Source organism: Zeugodacus cucurbitae, chromosome 5 (genome assembly GCF_028554725.1).
Source record: "Zeugodacus cucurbitae isolate PBARC_wt_2022May chromosome 5, idZeuCucr1.2, whole genome shotgun sequence".
Taxonomy (NCBI): domain Eukaryota; kingdom Metazoa; phylum Arthropoda; class Insecta; order Diptera; family Tephritidae; genus Zeugodacus; species Zeugodacus cucurbitae.
Window position 1 is genome coordinate 6,647,261 of NC_071670.1, and position 22,617 is coordinate 6,669,877.

The 22,617-nt window shown below is 29.0% G+C and overlaps 2 protein-coding genes across 4 annotated transcripts in view; one reads left to right on the forward strand and one right to left on the reverse strand.

Annotated features, from left to right (window-relative positions):
• The window catches only part of LOC105216730 (uncharacterized), a 230,424-nt gene that overhangs the window by 183,370 nt on the left and 24,437 nt on the right, over positions 1 to 22,617 (reverse strand). For all 3 annotated transcript variants that reach the window (XM_054230868.1, XM_054230867.1, XM_054230866.1), the window contains one exon: positions 6,618 to 6,701. The gene's annotated coding sequence lies outside the window, so the exon portion shown is untranslated. The remainder of the gene's footprint in view (positions 1 to 6,617; positions 6,702 to 22,617) is intronic.
• Positions 1 to 22,617, forward strand: part of LOC105216729 (protein tweety-2) — a 161,344-nt gene that overhangs the window by 124,051 nt on the left and 14,676 nt on the right. Inside the window, 2 exon segments of the mRNA XM_054230858.1 lie at positions 10,438 to 10,665; positions 10,786 to 11,037. Of these exon segments, the coding sequence (XP_054086833.1) occupies positions 10,438 to 10,665; positions 10,786 to 11,037 (480 nt within the window).

Sequence of the window (22,617 nt, forward strand, 5' to 3'; positions counted from 1 at the left end):
TTGCTGATAATATTAATTTTTAAAGGCATAAAACTGAACGTTTTTTATGAGCTTTTACTTAAATTCAGTAAAATTAGAGAAAAATATTTCTAGTAATACATTTATAGAGTGCTCTTAATTAAATTTGGGAAGGAAAATTTGGTAAGACAAAGAGGGGTGCAAGGGAAGTACTGGTATCCATTAAACGTAAATTTATTTAATAAAATATCCCTAGTGGGAAATTTTTTAAACGTAGTACGTATAACCACACAGCTTTTTAATATCAGAAAAGTAAAAAGAAATGGTAGAAAAAAATTTCCTTGCCAGGGATATTTTCACTTTTTCACTCTGGCTTGACTTTCTTTCTGTTTAGACAATACTACATAAAATTAAATAAAAATACCTTAAAAATAAAAAAATCCCTCTAAGGAAAATTTTTAAAATGCATGAAATTTCGAGAAAAAAAAAACATTTTATTAACTTCCTTACAGTTTAAAGATGACTACATAAAATAAAATAAATATACCTTGAAAAATAAAAAAAATCCCTCCAATGGAAATTTTTAATATGTATGAAATTTGAAGAAAAAAAAAACATTTTATTGACTTCCTTACTGTTCAAAGATTTCTACACAAAACAAAATAAAAATACCTTCAAATATGAAAAAATCCCTCGAAGGGAAATTTCGGCATATGAATTCTAAAAAAACCTACAGTATTTTCAAAGGGAAATTTTTAAAATATGTGTAAATAAGTGTCTCTATTTGTGAATATAATTTTAGTTCCAAATTTGTTATGTAAATTTACTTACTTTCTCTATATTACTTGACTTCCATACAATTTAGATAATATAAAATAAAAATACCTTGAAATATGAAAAAATCCCTCGAAGGGAAATTTTTTAAATATATGAAATTTCCAGTAATTAAATATTTGAGTTTTAAAAATGATTTTGGCATGTTAATTTAAAAAAACATAGAGTCTTTTCAAAGGGAATTTTTAAAATACTTGTAAATATGTGTGCAAAGTTATGAAGGTACTTTTTGTCACAAATTTGTTATGTAAATTAAACTACAAAACTAATTTCCAACACTAAAAATTAACCATCGCTCCATCCGCTTCCTCATATCGCTACAACTCGTTATATATTTTTCAACTTTAACACGCTTTTTTACAAAATTTTTGTATCGAATGTCGCCTGTGCATATGCAACTTCAATGTAACTGAGTTTTGCACCTAAAAGTATGCAACAAAACACGCAACTTTTTGTAATTTAGTTGAAAATATAGTTTTGCATCAAACTCTTTAGTATATCGTTTTTCAGAGGTGTATTTGATTTTTTTCTGCAACTTCATTTGCCCCCAACAACATAAATTCCCTTTAGCTGCATGCAGAATTTCAACTACAATTCAGAATTTCTACAGCGCCATCGTTTGCCATTTTTGCTCGTTCGCTGCATTCGTCTTCTCCGTTATCTGTGCGCATTTTTGCTGTTGTTTTTCATTTCTTATTTGCTACTGATTTCACTAGTTTTCTGCTGCAGAATTTTGCTACCGTTACGTTTATTTCTTTACTCTAAGGTATGATTGTATCGCTTGAAATAGTGTTGAGGAGTCTTCTGAGGCAACTTGGTAGATTTCGGTGCTTTTTGCTTCACTTTTTTTTGGTAACCCCAACTGGCATTGTGTGCGCTCATCCTTTACTCGTTCGCATTCCTTATGCAAATGAGCATTTGACGATGGCAAAGAAGCAAAGAGAACGGAGTAGCGTATACACAAACAAATGTATAGTGTGTATCCCTCACTTCCACACCCGTAACAAAAATTAACAAAGCAGCTTATACTGACTGCTCGTTGCTGCAAGAAAGCCTTTTGAAGTTGACAGCCAAGAATGTGCAGTTGGAAAATGCTTCAGCAATGCATCTGTATTTCTTAATATATATGTACTTCCTTTGCGCCAAAATCATCTTCGAAACTGGCAAAAGTTAGCTAGGGCGAATTTGAAGTCGAGCAAGGGTGATACCATAAAGACTTGTGACGGAAAAACATCAGAGAGAAAATGCAAATTGTTTAAATTAGAGGGCAACTGAAGTTAGAGATTAAAAATAAATAAAATGTAGAGACGGAGAAAATGTGAGATAAAAATATTTGTTTGTGCAGTAACTGGCAAATGACAGGTGACTACAAGTTAAAAAAAAAAAATTAATAAAAAAGCGAAAACAAGGTTGTGAGTTGTAAGCAGCATAAAAACACTTTAATGCGAGGTAAAATTTATATATTTAAGCAACTTTTCAAAATTACCCTTTAAGGGAAATTTTTCTGGAACGTATTTTCAATAACATAGTTTATGGAACACTTTTTTGACCGTTTTTAAAAGTAATTGAATAAGATAACTCAAAATACCCAAAAGGGACATTTTTCAAATGAGTATTTTAAATCATTTTTAGCTTGAATATAGTTTCAGAAACCTTGAATATGCGTGAAAATGCAAATATTCTTATATCTAAATATAATTTGTCAATAAATACTAATAAGTACCATATTTACTAAATTTCCTTATATAAAACTCATATTTACAAAATTTCCCAATATCAAAATTAAGCTGAAGTGTAATGGAAATACTAAAATTTAATTCACATAGCATTAAGTAATTAAAGTTGCCAATAAATATTAAAATATTTATTCAACCTTTACTAATAACTTCATCCCACATCACTTGAAATTCCACCCCATCATATTAATATTCGAAAATACAAATGTCTATAGCCCTCACCAATTCAAAAGCTCATTGATGTTAACATTAGTCATAGCCAATTAGAAAATTTCTTATTGAAGCGAAAATTGCCGAGCACAAAAAATGCACATGGTAAAAACAGTGTTAATTGAAATTCAAATATATTCAACAGCATGGAAATGTCCCAATTACAAACCAAACATGACAAGTGCACACACAGAGACAGATTTGAATAAATAGCATGGGAATACTATTAGAACAAATATTGTAAAGGAAATGTAATATTAAATGGAGTTTTCAAAAATTTCCCAAAAAATATCCCTTTTGGGAAATTTTTTATAAAATATTTTAAAGTGTAAAAAATGAACTATTATAAAGAGAACAATAGTGTAAGAGAATTGTAATATTAAATCGAGCTTTTAAAAATTCCAAAAAAATATCTCTTGAGGAAAATTAAAAAAAAAAAATATCATAGGCTTTAAAAAGCGAATTATTATAAAGAGAATAATTATTCAAACGGAATTGTAATATTAAATGAAGTTTTAAAAAATTTCCCAAAAAATATCCCATGAAGGAAATTTTTAAAGAAATTTTTTAAGCTTTAAACAAGGGAAATTTTTAAAGAAATATTTTGAGCTTTAAACAACGAACCATTATAAAAAGAACAATATTGTAAGAGAATTGTGATTTTAAATGGAATTTTAAAAAAAATCCCAAAAAAAACCCTGAGGGAAATTTAAAAAAAAATTATCAGCTTTAAAAAACGAATTATTGTAAAGAGAGCAAGTATTGTAAGGAAATTTTAATGTTAAATGGTGTTTTAAATAATTTCCCAAAAAATATCCACTGAGGGAAATTTTTAAAGAAATGTTTTAAGTTTAAAAAAAAAAACGAATTATTATAAAGAGAATAAGTATTGTAAGGAAATTTTAATATTAAATGGAATTTTAAAACATTTCCCAAAAAATATCCCTTTAGGGAAGTTTTTAAACAAATGTTATATGAATTAAAATACGAATTATTATATAAGAGAATAAATATTTTAAAGCAATTTGGAAAATTTCTTGCATATTATGAGTTTGGCATTAGTATTTGAAGTCCATATTGTTTGCCTATTTATTGAAATCATTGCTCCGAACTTAAATTCACTATCATAGCAAAATTACATCTGAATTACCACTACAAGTAACCAGGCATTTGGAAATCTTTACATTAGTATACACACAACTATTTAAATATGTCCTTTAGTATGCATTTATACACGTATGTACATACCTACATAGTGAGTGAGTTCTGTAATTACTCTACATAATTCCTAGTTTTCCGTATTCCGCAGCCTCATAAACTACACCTGCACGCTAATGTATTTTAATTATTGGTAATGACAACCACTTAATTAGCAGACTCGACAACGGTGTTCATGGCAGTAGGTATGGGTATATAAATACAAATTTATGTGATCACACAGACATACGAAGACCGCTATTATTTACAACAGAACTTTTAACACTATAATTTTGTAGTAAGCTACTTTAAATGATATTAGGACTTAATTATATACGATTTTCATAAACTGATATAGTGCGTATAGGCCACCTAGGCATTTAGAAACAAATAATCGCGTTTTTCGAAAATTTCCCTTAAAAGGGAAATTTTTTTATAGAGTGGAAAAAATTATCTCCACGACGTTTTCATACATTTATTACAAAATTTGTGGTTTTTAACAAAATTCCCTTGAAGGAAATTTTTTCCCCTGAAGGGAAATTTTTTAAACAACTATATAAATGATTTATTTAAAGAGATTTTCTCATTATTAATTTCTTTTCAATAGTATAATTTTTTTTTTTTCAATAGTATAATTCGTTTTTAGAAAATTTCCCTTAAAAGGTAAATTTTTTTATTGAGTGGAAAAAATTATCTCCACGATTAATTTCTTTTCAATAGTATAAAATTTTTTTTTCAATAGTATAATTCGTTTTTCAAAAATTTCCCTTAAAGGGAAATTTTTTTAATGAGTTGAAAAAATTATCTCCACGACGTTTTCATACATTTATTGCAAAATCTGTTGTTTTTAATAAATTTCCCTTGAAGGAAATTTTTTTCCCCTGAAGGGAAATTTTTTAAACCACTATATAAGTGATTTTTTTTTTAATTTTCGCATTATTAACTTCTTTGCAATAGTATAAATGCTTTTTAGAGCAATAAATATTGCAATAAATATATATTTTTAGAAATATTTGAATTAATTTAGATTTCGAATGATTATTATTATTTAATCATAAAGGGAAATTTTTTTAATGAGTTGAGAAAAGTATCTCCACGACGTTTTCATACATTTATTGCAAAATCTGTTGTTTTTAATAAATTTCCCCTGAAAGGAAATTTTTTACCTTGAAGGGAAATTTTTTAAACCACTATGTAAATGATTTTTTTTAAGAGATTTTCGCATTATTAACTTCTTTGCAATAGTATAAATGCTTTTTAGAGCAATATTTGTAGAAATTTATATTTTTAGAAATATTTTAATTCATTTAGACGTTTAAAAATCCTACAGTTAAGTATTGCGAAATGTAAAAAGTGCGTTCGCACTTGCATATTGGAGTGGAATAAAATTTTAGGTAGCACGGCATAGAGAAATAGGTTAACAGTTACATAAGCAGGTTGGCGTGTAAGAGATTTACTTAGCCAGTCGTACGTGATTAAGTAAGTAGATAAGCAAAGCTTTTGGTATCCCAAAGGACTGCGCACAGGCAGGATTACTACAGCTTTACGTTATGCGCTACTATGGGAACTATATAATTATGTTTATATGCAGGGATGTATGTGTGTGTGTATGTATGTAGATATGTATGCATGTATGCATCTAAGCTTTCGCGCTTATTCAGCTGCTTGTAATGGCGTGTGCTGGCGTCGGTGTAGTGTGTTAATATGAAATATGATTTTTACGATGCTGTCAGTGGTTGTTGTTGTTGCCACTGCTACCGCTCCAATTTACGCTTTTACACTTCCGCAATGATGTGTCAGCAACACGGCAGACAAACGCTCACACATAGCCACCAACGAATGAGCGGGATCGCCATGCCGCATTCAGTGTTGCGCCAAAACTTGTTAAGCCACACTCCTACAAACACACATACATCGTAGAGTTGTCTACAGGCGGCTTGTTTACATAGCGCGCAAAAGGTTGTAGTGATGACAGAAAAGCTGGATTGGCACACAAAAAGGACACTGGTGGCAACGCCACGAACAGGCATGGCATGGCATGGCGAATGAAAGGATATTTTAATCTTTAGTTAACATGACAAGTGACTCAGCTTACGACAAGTAAACGGTTTTTTGTACGTGCCCCTATACCAATATGTGTTAACAAGGCAAAAAAAAAAAACACAAGCAAGCACAAGAGACTAACGAGCGATAGCAGTGGGAGTACTGTACACATAGGGGTGTATGTGAGTGGTCTTTTAATACAAATTTGTATGCAAAACTGTATGACAAGGTAGGCGAAAGACACATGTATGTATGTGTGTGTGTGTTTAGCTCGTCACTTTTAATTGCAACAAAATAAAAACGCCATTAAGCTGCAGCCAAACTATGCTCATATAGTGACTACGACACGCTCAAGCCGTCTATAGTTTAATGAAGTGTACCGAAATGAGGTGTTGATGGCGCTGTACATACAAACATACATACATACATACATACATACATTTGTACATGCAAACGTGTGAGAAATACGCTCATCAACGTTAGCGTCAACTAAAAACTGCTTAAATGAATTTATATGTACAGATGATTAAGTGTAGATGTGTGTGGGTATTTTTGCAAGGATATGTAATTAACATGTGTATGTATGTATAAGTTATATATGTAAACTGTAATAGAGTAAATATGTATAAATGCACTTACATGTGAATTTTTGTGCTTGCGTTGCTTTTTCACAGTTTTTCATTAGTCGTTGAATTCATTAGTTTACCTGCCGTTGGTTGAAATCTGCAAGAAAAATAAAATCAAATAAAACTGATTAGTTATATGCATATGTATGAAAAATAATTTGGCGCTTTAAAACATAAAACACCTTAATTAATAACAGAGATAAACAGATAATTATTGTTTTCGACTTAAAAAATAAATATTTAAAAATTACCCAATAAATTTTCACTTTTTGAAAAATATCCCAAGAATTTCCCTTTTCGAATTTTTTCAAAAAACACAAAAATTTATTTCAATTTGTTTTAAATTAATAAAAATAATGTTTGTAAATACCAGCATTTTGTTCTATAAGCAATTCTTCGCACTATTTAATGCTGTTTTGCTTCCACACATAAAATACCTTAATTAATAACACAGATAAACATAAAATTATTATTTTCAACTTAACATATAAGAATTTCAAAAATACCCAATAAATGTGACCTTTTGAAAAATATCCCTAAAATTTCCCTTTTCGAAACTTTTCAAAAATCGCAAAAATTCATTTTAATTTGATTTAAATTATTGAAAATAAAGTTTGTAAATACCAGCATTTTATTTTAGAAGCAATTCTTCACATTTTTTAATGACTTGCTTCCACACATAAAATACCTTAATTAATAACATAGATTAACAGAAAATTATTGTTTTCGACTTAAAAAATAAGTATTTAAAAAATACCCGAGAAATTAAATGTTTTTGAAAAATATCCCTAAAATTTCCCCTTGCGAAATTTTTCGAAAATCACAAAAATGTATTCCAATTTGTTCTGAAATATTGAAAATAAAGTATATAAATTCTAGAATTTTATTCTATAAGCAATCCTTCGCACTATTTAATGCTGTTTTGCTTCCACACATAAAATACCTTAATTAATAACACATATAGATGAAACAAATATTGTTTTTAACTTAACATATAAGTACTTCAAAAATACCCAATAAATTTTACTTATTTGAAAAATATCCCTAAAATTTCCCTTTTCGAAACTTTTCAAAAATAGCAAACATTCATTTCAATTTGCTTTGAATTATTGAAAATAAAGTTTGTAAATTATAGAATTTTATTTTCGAAGCTATTCTTTACACTCTTTAATGCTGTATAAAATACTTTAATTAATAACACGCACGCAAGTGTTCCTGACAATATTCAAAAAGGATACTACATTTCTTGCAAAATAAGTTTTACTTATTTACTTTATTCGAAATATTTACTGTTAAGAAGTAGAATATTTTGGACAAATTCCCAAACAATTTTGCAACATTTTCTGCTAAAAATTTTAAATCAGCTTGAATTTTTTAAAGAAAACTTATTCTTTTACATTGACAAGAAAGCTCTTAGTTAAATAAAATATTTGATTCCGCAAGTGTTGCTTTTCTAAAAATTACCCTAGGTGAGATTTTTAATTCGAAGTAAAAAATTGTATCATCATAATTTTTAAATAATTTTAGGTCATATATTGAGCAATTTTTTGTTGTGATTTTTTATGAGTACAGGAAATTTTTTTTTACTTCAAATAAACATGAATTTTTAAATGAAAACTCACTTCTTCACACTTACAACAAAGCTCTTGCTTAAAAAAATATGATGCCGAATAAATACTACTTTGTTTCCAAAATTACCCCTAGGTATAAGCAATTACCCCTAGGTGGGGTAATTTTTATTTGAAGTAAAAAATTATATCACAATGATTTCTAAACGATTTTAAGTCATATATGCAACTATTTTTGGAGTTGGGATTTTTTTCAACGGCAGGGTAATTTTTTTTTTTATGTAAAAAAAAGTATCTAACACAAATTTTTAAACATATAAACCAATTTTTCTTCATACCCGACGTTTTATTTAAAATTACCCCATAAGGAAATTTTTTGCCAAACATTTTTAAACAGAGATTTGTGAAATTTTAGTTTTGTTTATCAATTTTGTTGCCACATTGTATAGATCAAACCAAGAATAAGCACTCTGCTATACAAGTTTTGAGCGGAAAATATTAAAATTTCAAAATAAATCCATCAGCTGTTATTACACTTACTTTGTATACTTTGGCAACTTCTTATCCGTTTTCTATTTATACGCGAGAACCACTGCATACGCTTTAGGTTACGCAGTTGTTATAAAGTTTTACGCAAATATTGTCGTCTACTTGTACACAACAAATACGCAGAGAGCACACTTATGTACACACACATATACACAATATTTTCTGAACATTTAATAAAGAAATGCATAGAACTTTACAAATATTCCACGGCTCTTATATGTTGCCCTGGGACACTCATATGCGCTACGCTACTCGCCTGTATGGGACACATACACATACAAATACTAGCCGCACATGTATTTATTTCTATGTATGTATGTGTGCGTCCTTTGAGAAATTACTTATGAAAATAGTTTGTGCCACGTTGCTGTCAACTTGCCACAACCGCTAAGTTTTCTTTCAACTTTTCTCTGCTCTATACTACTTTCGTGCGTTGATTTTCCAAAGCTTTTCAGTGCAGCATTGCTTTGCCATAACGGTTAATGGTGTGCCAGTTGCTTGCCAGAGTATTTGCCAACTTAAGGGGTTGCCAATCTGAAAAGGAAGTGTATTGTACGAGAGTGCACGTACATATGTATGTGTATGTATGTGTGTAAGAATGCGGCAGTTGTTTCGAAGTATGTAATACGTCTAAATAACTCCGCTGCTAGTCGGATGATGATGTGGCAAATTTTCCAACTCGTCAAGTCGCATAAATATGGCAAATATTTAGCCTTTCGTATTTATCAAAAATCAAAATAAAGGCAAAATTTAACAAGCGTTTGCAAGGGAGCATTGAGAGTGGTACATACAAAAAAACGGAGTTTAAAGAAGGCGTGAACGCATTTAAGACTTTTTAGTGTGAAAAATTTCAATGCAATATAAGCGCAAACTGTAATATTTTGCGGGGTAATTTCAAGAAATTTCGCTAAAATTGTTTATTTTTGACCAATATGTTACAATAAGCTTAATATTGAAAATTTCCCTAAGGGATTTTTTTCAAAATCAGTTAAATTGAAAATATACAAGTCAGTAAGTGCTCAATTACACACATTGTGCAATAAATTAAAAATTTCCCTTAAGGGATATTTTTCAAAATCGTTTGAAATTATAATTTAATATTATAATAAGCTTCAATACGTACTTAACCAGAAAGATTAAGCAATAATTTAAAATTTCCCTTCGGGGATATTTTTCAAAATCGTTTGAAATTATGATTTAATTTTATTATAAGCTTCAATACGTGCTTAACTACACATATAATGCAATAATTGAAAATTCCCCTTAAGGGATATATTTCAAAATCGTTTAAAATTATAATTTAATATAATTGTAAGCTTCTATACGTGCTTAACTACACATATTATGCAATAATTGAAAATTTCCCTTACGGGATATTTTTCAAAAACGTTTAAAATTATAATTTAATATAATTGTAAGCTTCTATACGTGCTTAACTACACATATTATGCAATAATTGAAAATTTCCCATAAGGGATATTTTTCAAAAACGTTTAAAATTATAATTTAATATAATTATAAGCTTCAATACGTGCTTAACTACACATATTATGCAATAATTGAAAAATTCCCCTAAAGAAAAAAACAATTAAATTAAAAAAATCTAACTCAATACTAAAAAATTTCCCCCTTGGAAAATTTGAAAATTTTGCACAAATTGTTTCATACAACTTTGTTTTTATTAATAAAATCTACCCTTTTTCTATTTACTTGCAGACTGAATTAATCAAATTTGATCTCGAAATGAAAATGTCCCAACACAAACTCGAACAGCAAATCGAAAAAGTACAATACAATCAAACAGCCGTTATGCTGCTAATCGACACGTGTCAATTGGTGCGCGAGAACACCTCCAGAGCCGTTACCAGTCTCGATAATATGGTTTTATATTTTATGAAAACGAAAGGGAGCGAAAATGATACATCACTAATGGGTTTATTATATGTAAGTATGAAATTTATTGAATTAAATTAAACCCTCAAAATGTCAAATGGCATGCCAAAATCCATTGCAAAGCATTTAAATTCCTAAACCTCTAACCATTTTCTCTCTTTGCACTTTCAGCTCGGCGAATTATACGAATCAATCCGTTGGCCCGTCACACTCGGCTTCCTCACATTACTACTGCTGCTCTGCACCATACTGGTGATTGGTGTGGCGCGTCGTTCGCGTTGTGCGCTCATCTTCTTCAGCGTATCCGGTTTATTTTGTATTATCATCTGTTGGCTGTTGGCGGGCATTTACCTGGCATCCTCAGTGGCGGCGGGCGATTTCTGTATGCGTCCGCATGAATTTATGTGCCGTCAAGTGGGCATGGTAAGTTGATAGCACCAAAACCCAAAAACCAAAACCAAATAAACAAAAGCGAAATAAAATAACAGTGCCAGAAATGGGTATTTATTATATACCCACAGTTGAGCTGCACACACACAGTAGCAAAAAGGAACAACAAGCTAAGCTTTGAAAAATGATTTCCGTGAAAATATTTATAGCGCTATGTTAGTATAATACCATTTTGTGCCTGAAAGTGTGCTAAAATTTTGATGAGCACACAAACGGCGCCACTCATGCCAGACACAGACTCAATGTATGCGAGTATATATTAGTATTTGTGTGTCCGCATGGTTGGCCATTCATGGCGGCGCTACATGTTTTCCCAAATATACATATACATACATGCATTTGTGAGTGCCGGTGTTTTGAGTGTGTGTTAGCTAGAGAGTTATGCATATCAAATGACCCTAATTGTATACTTCACTCTATTGTACACCATTGTGCGCACAGTGATTTTTGGAGGCTTGTTATTTGCTGACTCTGAACTGAAAATGCACGACTTTGAAATATGATTTTCGAAAAAAATTGCCCACTCGAGGGAAAATCCAAAATTCGAGAAAAATTCTGAATTCGTGAAAAATTCAGTTACAGTTAACTTGAGCTTTTGTAATCTAGCTTTTGTATGTAAGCGCCGGAGCCTTTTTCTAGTTCAAAGCAAATTCTTTTGATCTCAGGAAATCTGAGTTCTAGATCTGCAAGCCATTTTCGGCAGAACTTTGGGAATCTTAAGAAAGTTTCTAAATGAAACTTGTAAGAAGACATTGTGAAAGCTTTCACTAGAGTTTTGAAAATGTCAATAAATCTTGATGGTCTTACGAGAACAATGTTCTATAATCCATTATTGAGCTCTAACTGGCAGTTAAAATAGATATTTCTAGTCAAATGGGACCTGGATAGCACATGAAAGCTCAGTTAATGATATTTTTAAATTTAAAAGCTCAATTAGGTCTTCAATTTGATCACAACATTATATATTGAATTTTTTAATCGTGAAAGCTTTCACTAAAGTTCTGAAGATCTCAGAAAATTGTGATTTTTGGAACGAACCAATGATGATTTCTAGTCGAAATATAGAAAACCAAAAATACATGCAAGCTCAACTAGCACATTTTTCTAAACGAAAAAGCTCTACTAATTATAAAATATATGTAAATATAAGGCTTAACTTACGGTTAAACAAGGCATTTCTGATGAAATCTGGAATCTGAAAAACATATGAAAGCTCAACTAGCGTATTTTTCTAAACGAAAAAGCTCAACGAATTTGTATTGTATTTGTATTCTCCATTATAATATTGAATTGTTTAATTATGAAAGCTTTCACTAAAGTTCTGAAAATCTCAGAAAATTGTGATTTTTGGAACGAACTAATGATGACAGAGTTGTAAACAGTCACTAAAGCTTAACTGACAGTTAAAATATACATTTCTAGTCCAAATATGAAATGATAATGAAAGCTCAACTAGCACATTTTTCTAGTCGAAAAAGCTCAACTAATTATTAAATTTGCTCTCAGCACTATAATATGAAATTGTTTAATTGTGAAAGCTTTTACTAAAATTGTGAAAAGCTCTCTAAATCGTGATTTTTGAAACGAACTAATAATAACAGAGTTCTAAACTTTCACTAAGGCTTAACTCACGGTTAAATTAGGCATTTCTAGTTTAAATATATAAAACCAAAAATACATGAAAACTCATCTTGTGAATTTCTCTTATTTGCTTTCAGCGTTATAATATTGAATGGTTTAATTGTGAAAGCTCTCACTAAAGTTCTGAAAATCTCACTAACCGTGATTTTTGGAACGAACCACTTTTGATGGAGTTCTAAACTGCCACTAAGGCTTAACTCACAGTTAAAATAGACATTTCTAGTTGAAATATGAAACCCGAAAAACAAGTGAAAGCTCAACCAGCACATTTTTCTAATCGAAAAAGCTCAACTAAGTCTTTAATTTGATCTCAAACTCCCTCAGCATTATATAATGAAACTGTATAACGGTATTTTTTATGAAATTAACGTCATTTTTTTAAACGTAAGTCCAAATTTAATTACTTGAGCTTAATTCAAAATCAAAAAGCTGAAAGCAAAACTTCGCCCGAAAAATAGGTGAAAGCTCAGCTAGATCATTTTTCTTATCGTAAATGCTCAACTAAATCTTTAAATTGCTCTCAAACTCCTTCAGCAATATATTATAGATCTGTTTAACGATATTTTCATACAGTTAACGATATTTTATGTATATTTAAATGCAAGAATAATCACATGAGCTTAATCAAAAGTCCAAAGCTTCTCGATTTTATATTAACTCAATAACAAGCTAGATCAAAACTTAACCTAACCTAACTAAATTCTATTTTTACAAACTCGTTAGCTTATCGCCCACCGTACGACAAGCTTTAGCTCCCGACTAGCGCGCTTTGCCGGTGTCGGCGTTGGCGCTTTCATGAAGTACACCCCGGTGAGCTATCAACAGCCTGCGACTTTAGCACCGACACAACGGCCACTTGTGTGTGAAACGAAAACGAACATATTTAACGGATGTTTGTTTCTCTTTTTTCGTCTTTTTTTCGGACGCTTTGCTGTTGCCATTGTTCGTCGTCTCTATTTTTATTTAGATATTTTATATTTATATTTGCTATTGTTCTTTTGTAGCTAGTTGCTGCATTTTTACTATGTGTATGTACATATATAACGCTCAACAGTGTATTTCGTGGCATATTTAATGTGTGGACTGACAAGTAGATTGCCACTACTTGTACGATTTAGATATGAGGTATAAAAGTAATAAATATACATATATGTATGTAGATGGCTGTGTGTGAGTTTTGTTGCTTTGACAACCGAGCCGATGAGCACTAAGAGTACACACAACTGTATATAAACAGTTATTTTTGTATAACTCGGCGCTGTTTGCATTTATTTTGCCGGCTTTCGTACACACCACCCCCCAGCTCGTCTACACCACCCCGACAATCAAGAACTGCTGCTGCAGCGCCATTAAATAAATGTGGCTTTTATGAGGTCATTTGCTTGTGTTTGGCCTTTATTATAAAGAACTGCCTTGCCATTTGCGGTAGACCGCGACGTTGCGATAGTTTTCAATATAAAAACAAAAAACAAAAACAAACACGAGTATGGAGTGAGCAACAGCATTTCGTTTGGGTGGTAAAAATGGCCTACATTTAGTCGAAAATTTCTTGTTGCTATTTTTTTTCAGTTGTTGTTGTTATTATTGTCGCTTTTGTAGCGGTTCAGCAACCCTTCAGCGTAAAAGTAAACACATTAAAGCGGGGGAAAAAATGTGTCGCTACGGTTTAAAGCGTTAGTTAAATAACCTACGATAATGAGTTTGGAGTTAGCGCCTAAGAGTAGGCTATGTTTTCACTTAATGTGCTCTAATGTTCTGTGCTGGTGGTCACTAAGTGTCTACAAAACTGTGACGGTGCAGTTTAAGGTTTGGTTAAATAACATAACATAATGAATTTGGTGTTAGCGCCTAAAAGTATGCTTATTTTTTTAATAGTATACTATATTCTCATTTGAATAATTTAATAACGCTTGCTATTGGTCACTAAGTGTCTAAAAATGCTTCGGTGAAGTTTAAGTTATAGTTAAATAACCTACCATAATAATTTCGGTGTTAACGTCTAAAAGTATGCCAGTTTTCTTTTCATAATATCAGTTAATTTGGCTCTAATAATATCTAAAATACTCAAGAATAAAATTAAATATGATTTGCTAGAGTTTAAAGCCTTATTGAGTATGGAATAATAACATATATAGCTCTAGCGCCTAAAAGTATACTCGATTTTTTAGAATTTCGTTACATTTACTTCTACAACCGTCACAAAAAAGCACAAAATTCCAGTTTAAGTTGTTAGTAACAAAAAACTGTACAATAACAAAATAAAATAATAAAAATATAAGCGTTAACGCCTAAAATTATACTACATTTTTTCACATTTCGCAGTTCTCTCTTACATTAAAGCTTCAACAAAACAGAATTTTCTTCTTCTCTTGATTTTTCAACTCTCCACAACAAACTTTTTTGTTACTATTTCTTCTACCCTCTTCAAATCAGCAAAGTAATGCCCCACTTTCCGTCATTGTAACCACTCATTTACGCAGTCATAAAGTTTTACTACCAACAGATAAGTGTCCTTTATTGGCGCATGCACTAATCTACTCTAGCACCAAACAAAAAAAAGGTTAATAATGACATCGACAACAACAAAGGCAAAACAACAACAAGTGCAAAACAACAACAATTCTAGTTTGCGTAAAATTTTTACTTTCATTAAAAAATAAAATAAAAGATTTGAAAAAGTTTAGAAGTTAGTTGGCACTGCATTAGTTTTATGAACTCTCCAAAAAAGCGCTTGCAGTTGGCAGTTGACATAGTTTGGCGCTTAAAAAAGACTTTAGAATGGCAACAGCAATACAAAAAAATATTTAATGAAATAATAATAATTTTGAAAAAAACATATGAATACAAAATTCGGTTAGTTTTGTACTACTTGGGTTGAAAAAAAAAATCTTAAATGTTGCAACTTTGTGCCTGGATGTATACTACAAAATTCAAAATACAGTTAGTTTTGTGGTATTTGGTTAGAAAAAATTCCATGCAACTTCTCTTGGTGTTAAGTAGTTTGACGCCTAAATGTATACTAATTTTTTTTTTAATTATGCGCTTAAAAGACAAAACGTTGTCTACATTTAGGCTGAATATATTTCAAATACAAATTTATTACTTTTTAATGAATATTTCTATTAAGCACACATAAATGAAGGAAGATAGAAGCAATTTAGAGCTCTTGACAGCAAATTCAGTCAACCTTCCACTTTTAAAATCCCGTAATAACTCCTCAACAAAAAATCGATGCGTTTTATTCTCAAGCAAAAGCAATCAATCGACACAGATAAGACTATCTAAGCTTCTTTGAAGAAAAAAACAAAAAATATGACACACGAAATGCAAATAAACCCCGTTAGTGTTAGGTCGACCCGTAGGCGCTGAGCGTTTGTGTGCGCTTACTACATACATATGTGCATACAAATATATACCGTTATGCATACCCTGCGACTGCTCCAATTTTCAAAACTAACAAATCCAGCACAATGTCGACGCGTCGCGTCCGGCAGCAACAACTGCATACAACAACAATGAAAAGACAAATAACGCGAGCGCGTGTAAGCATAACGGAAGCACAGGGTGCGGATAGCTAAAGCGCTGAACAGAAAAAATGACAACGAAATGCCTGTTGGCGTTAATTAGAACAATGGCAGTGTTGGCAGGCAGGGCAGTTTGCTGTTGTTTCACTTTTTTTTCGCTCTCTCACTCTCTCGCATTTTTTTTTTACACAACGGCACACATTTTTTATGCGCCAGCGCTGCGAGTGTGAGTGCGGAATTTCTATTGATGAGCTCAGAAGGATAACAGCGTTGGGTGCACGCGATATGGAAAAATGAAATGCATGCAACTAACGGTATGTGGTGTGTGTGAAAGTCAATACACACACACATGCGCTGACAAATCGCCCTACAAATCTGCCGATCTGTCGCGTAAAACGCTGCATTTAGGGCGCACAACGGCAGGCACGCGCTTGAAACGTGTTTGAATATGCATATATGTATGTATGTATGTATGTATATGTTTATAAAGTGAAATTTTATAATTTTTTTCGCTCAAGTTATGACTCTTCGCGTGAAATCGCGAGTTTCCCTTGACATCATTTCATGTGCACGCAACCTCTGTACCAATACATTGTGCGCGCGCCTAGTTGTAGGCAATAGATTCAAGTGTGCCTGGTGCAAAAACAAAAACAACAAATGGGTGCATAGCCTATTAAACGGCGTTGTCTATTGGACTCATATGTGATTGTGTGTGTGTGTATAAAAAGTGAAAATAGGCAAATTGAGCGCAGACAATTTTATGCAAAAAATATAAAAAAACAATAAAAATAAAAAATTAATAAAGAAAAAATGAAAATGAAAATTTTCTCTGTAAAAAGTAATTTAAAAAAAAATAAAAATATTTCAACAAAAACATAATATAAGACAATTTTCAGAATATAAATATTGAAAAAATCAAAAATAAAAATTAAACTTTTTAACGCCTAAAACTATTTAAATTATAAATAATAGAAAACAAAAAATAATTTTAAAAATTAATGAAATAAAATTAAAAAAAGTATGCGTGAAAATAATATAAAAATAAGTCGAATTTACATAAATTTAAAAGCAACAAAATTATTAAAAAATAAAAATTCAAATTCAAATTCAAATTAAAATTAAAAAAAAAAAAAATTTAAATTAAAATTAAAATTAAACTTAAAATTAAAATTAAAATTAATATTAAAATTAAAATTAAAATTAAAATTAAAATTAAAATTAAAATTAAAATTAAAATTAAAATTAAAATTAAAATTAAAATTAAAATTAAAATTAAAATTAAAATTAAAATTAAAATTAAAATTAAAATTAAAATTAAAATTAAAATTAAAATTAAAATTAAAATTAAAATTAAAATTAAAATTAAAATTATAATTTAAATTTCAAATTAAAATCAAAAATGAAATTAAAATTAAAATTAAAATTAAAATTAAAATTAAAATTAAAATTAAAATTAAAATTAAAATTAAAATTAAAATTAAAATTAAAATTAAAATTAAAATTAAAATTAAAATTAAAATTAAAATTAAAATTAAAATTAAAATTAAAAATAAAAATAAAAAAGAAAAGGAAGAATATTAGAATAAAAATACTAAAAAATAAAATACAAAAAACAAGAAAATAAAAAATTAATTCATCAAAAAATTAAATGAAAATAAAATAAAAATTATTAAAAAAATGTAAATAAAATATTTAAGTGAATAAAAAACAATTAATTTGGAAAATTAATAACAAAATAACAATTAATCAAATTTAAAATAATTTTTTTAATAAATTTAAAATAATTTTTTTTATAAAACTTTATATATTACGTATAGAATTAGAACTATAATTAAAATAGAGTAGTATTAATTTACTCAAAATATTGACGATAATAAGGACAATAAAAAATATAATATATGATAAAAAAATATAATTTACAAAAAAATAAATAAATAAAAATAACTAAATAATAAAATTAATTAAAAAATAAATTAAAAGTAACATTAGTAAAATAGTAAAAAATTATATAGAAAAAGTAGTAAAAATATAAATAAAAAATAATAAATAAAAATTTTAAATAAAAAGTAATTGAAAATAAATAATAACAATTAAAATAAAATAGAAAAATACTTAAATATAAAAATTTTTGTGAAAAAAATTAATAAAAAAAAAAAAATATTTATCAAAAAATTTAAGTAAAGTAAAAATAAATTATAAAAAGGCAATAGAAATAATAATTTAAAATTTAAAATAATATGAAAAAATTAATAATAATAAAAATAAATAAAAATTAAAATAATATAGAAAAACATAAAAAACTACAATTACTTTAAAAAACGTAAACAAGCAAATTTATTAGAAAAAAAATAAAATATATTTAAAAAGTAGAATTGATATTAAAAAACAAAAAAATTATAATTAATTGATTGATATAAAAAATGTAATATTAAAAAATTAAAAATTATAAAAAAAAATTAAAATAACCAAAAAATAATATCAAAAAGATATTCTATTCAAAATTTTTTTCTTTTAATTTTTTTGCAATTATTATTTTTTTTTTATTTTAGATTTTTATATATATTTTTTTAGTATGAAAAATGCAATTATTTTACTAAATTTACTAAGAATATTGCAAAAATTACTAAACAAGCACATAAGCTTAATAAGCTTCAATATATGTATTTATGTAGTAATACCTAAGCAACGAACACTATAAGGGCAACACTCATACGCCGTGTAGTACCAAACATTATTGGCTCTATATCTAACATTTACATACATACACTCCTCATACAAACACAAACAAAGATAAATACAAATAAATTTTTATGCGCCATTACAGTTAAATTGGATTGAGCAAATCTAGCAAAATATACAAGTACAAATGCACAATTGAATTAGAAAAAATGCAAGAATAAAAATGAAATAAAATATAAATACAAATAAAATAATGGCAAAAATTCAATGTTGTCTACGATTGCTATTGTTTAGCGATAAAGCGTTTTATTACAACTATTACAGCATTGCATAAAGCTAACTGGGTTTAGCCACACAACCAAATTCACACACAGAGAGAGAAAGAGAGACTCGAGCAATGTGTAATCATTTAAATAAATTGTAAAAATAGCGAAAAATAAATATTTATAAACGGTGATCCGACAACACCAACACCCACACACACACACACACACAGAAGTTTTGTTTTGCGCCAAGTGCTGTATTTGTGGCAAACGAGAGTGTAGTGCTGAGCGCTTGAACAGCGTTGTATTTGTATAAAAGTGTAAAAATAAACAAAAACACATACACATGAAATATATGTATATAACGGTGCTTATATTAGCGCACACTTCCATATGCATTTACACTCTAAAAAGTGTAAAGGATTGCACGCTGCTCACTACTATTCGCGTGCAAATGCCATTTTATATGCATAATAATTTTTTATTTATTTTCATCCTTATAACTACATGCAATTGCATGCCTGCCTTTACTTGTATGCATATATATTGGTATGTGTGTGTGCGCCTATATTTCACTGGCGTTGGCGTGGCAGCAGGCAATTGTGCCAATTTGAATTTGGTTGTGCGCATTCATATTCGCATACAATTCAATTTCGTGTGCAATGCGCTCTGATAAACCCAATTGGGGCAGGCAAATATGCATTAAGCACACACACACACACACAAACATACATATACATATACATATACATATTTACACTCAAACGTTCAAGTGCACTTTTAGGCGCTCATTTTCATGTTTCATATATTACTTTGCAATCTGTTTACTCAACAAAAGGTTAACAAGTATGCGAAAGCGCTTTTTACAAATATAATTAGTGTGCTTTTAGGCGCAAAAAGTGAAATAAAGTAATTTTCTGCCTAATCTCCAATAAAAATATATATTTTTATTTTGATACAGTTTTAATATTGAATAACAAATTTATTTTTGTTATTAGTTTTGTGCATTCGATGCAAAAAGCCTGAATGTAGGCAACGATTTTAGTATTTTCTTAAATTTTGCAGTTCTAAAATAAAATATTGTCTACATTTAGGCCTTTTGCTTTCAAGCAAACTGGAATTACTTCAATAAATGAAATTCAGAAATTTATATTTGTTACTAAGCCTAAATGTAGGCAACGTTCTTAGTCCTTTTATAAAAATATATTTTTTTTTATATTGGACAGGATATACATTTTATTTTAATTATTTTTGATACTATTTTGACATTTTATATGAAAACAATTATGATCATAGTAGGCAACTGTTTTATAGAGCGCCTGAATGTAGGCAACAACTTTTACTTATATCCTTCAGAACAGAAAAAAAATATTTAAGATAATAGAATATAATAGGCTATATTTATTGACTTTGTGAAAGATTTTTTTTTGTAAAAGCTTGAAAGCATTAGGCTTAAAAAGAATTCAAAGTTCAATCAGAAGTAGAACAAACGTTTTCGTATTTTTTTTAAGAATAAAATAGATTTGGGTGCATCTGTTGACAATATGAAAGCTTTAGTTTTGGTGAAAACAAAAGTATGGAAGCTTTAACGCTTAAAAAAGCACTCAAAGTTGAATCAGAAGTGGAACCAAATTTCTTTTTTAAAAAATAAAATGTAGATATCTTGATATTATGAAAACTTTTTTTTTTTTTTGTGAAAGCTTTAAAGCTCATTAATATATAAAAAAAAATATTCAAAGTAGAATCAGAAGTAGCACAAAATTTATTTAAAACAATGTAATCGAATTGGCTGCATTTCTTAAAATTTTAAAAGCTGTTTTTTGGCGAAAGCTTCTTTCTTAATTTTATTCAAGGTAGATTCGAAAGTAGAATACAATTTATTTAAAATAACTATTTGAATAGTAGAATTGATTCCCATTTTTTGAAATTATGAAAGCATATTTTTGATGAAAGTTTGAAAGAAATAGTTTTAAAGCTCATTTATATATAAAAAAGATATACTAAATAGAATTAAATGTAGAACACAATTTAATTCAGTAATATACTAGTAGTGACATTTTTTATTTAGTGACAGCTTAAGTATGAAGTATGAAAGCTCATTTTTAGTGACAGCTTAAATATGAAGTATGAAAGCTTCAAAGCTCATTAGTAAAATTAAAAAAAAAATATTAAATTTATTATCAAAACAAATTTTAATATAACATAAAAAAGATATACTAAATAGAGTTAAATGTAGAACACAATTTAATTCAGTAATATACTAGTAGTGACATTTTTTGACATCATTAAAGCTCATTTTTAGTAACAGCTTAAGTATGAAGTATGAAAGCTTCAAAGCTCATTAGTAAAATTAAAAAATAATAATTAAATTTAGAATCAGAACAAATTTTAATATAGCAAATAGATTAAAAGTGGCTGTATTTTTTGGAAATAATAAAAGCTTACTTTTGGTGAAAGCTTAAATACGAAAACTTTAAAGCTCAAAAATATTAAAAAAAAAAATAATAATAATGTTATTTTTTTACGCCTAGAAATTAATGAACAAGCTATGAAATTTTGCTAGCGCACTTTTAGTGTGCTCACAGATTTTAAATATGATTCTTTATATCGAAAAAAAACCTTTCTTTGGCAACTAAATATTATAATTCGAGGAAACGAAACGAAAAATTAAATTCGCAAATTTAATTGTCGTATACAGCAAGTCAGTTAGATATTTTAGCAGTATGTAGTTTTAGCGCCTAAAAGCATGCAACGTATGCAAGTCCTTCAAGCCGCAACGGCATACTGAAGTTGTTGGCTGCTTGCCAACCTTGAACTAGCATTGCGACTACAATTTTTTGCGTATATGTGTGTGCATAAAAATATCGTATATATTTTTCAGAATTTTCTGAAAAATTTTTCAACAAATATTTTCAAGATTTTTTTTTGTTTTAATTTCTCATACAGCACTCATTTATGCAGCAGACACAACTGCTCAACAAACAAAGTAGAGATATCCGGTTGGTAGACTGCCTAAAAGTTTCACACACACATTCATACTCAAACTCACATTTAGACACTTATTTGTATATAACAGTACATATGTATGTATGTGTGTAAGAACGCCGTTAGCGATTTGATGCAGACAACCGGCAAACTTTATAGTGTGAAGTTGGCGGCAATGATGCATTTTACAAACTTGCGAAAATTTCTGCACAACTTTGCAAAGACAATTGAAAGTGCGCGCGGGCGCATCGTCCCAGGCGATGGCGAGCAACACACACAAGAAGAGCAGAAAATAATAACTTCTTAAATTTTTTTTTGCTTTTATTGTTGCTTTTGTGGCAGACAATAACAAATTTACACATTAATTTGAATCCTTTGTGGTGTTCTCATTGGTGGATCGGCCACGGCAAATAACGCTTAACCGGAGCACCACTGCAAACATTGCAGTGAAAACGAAAAAC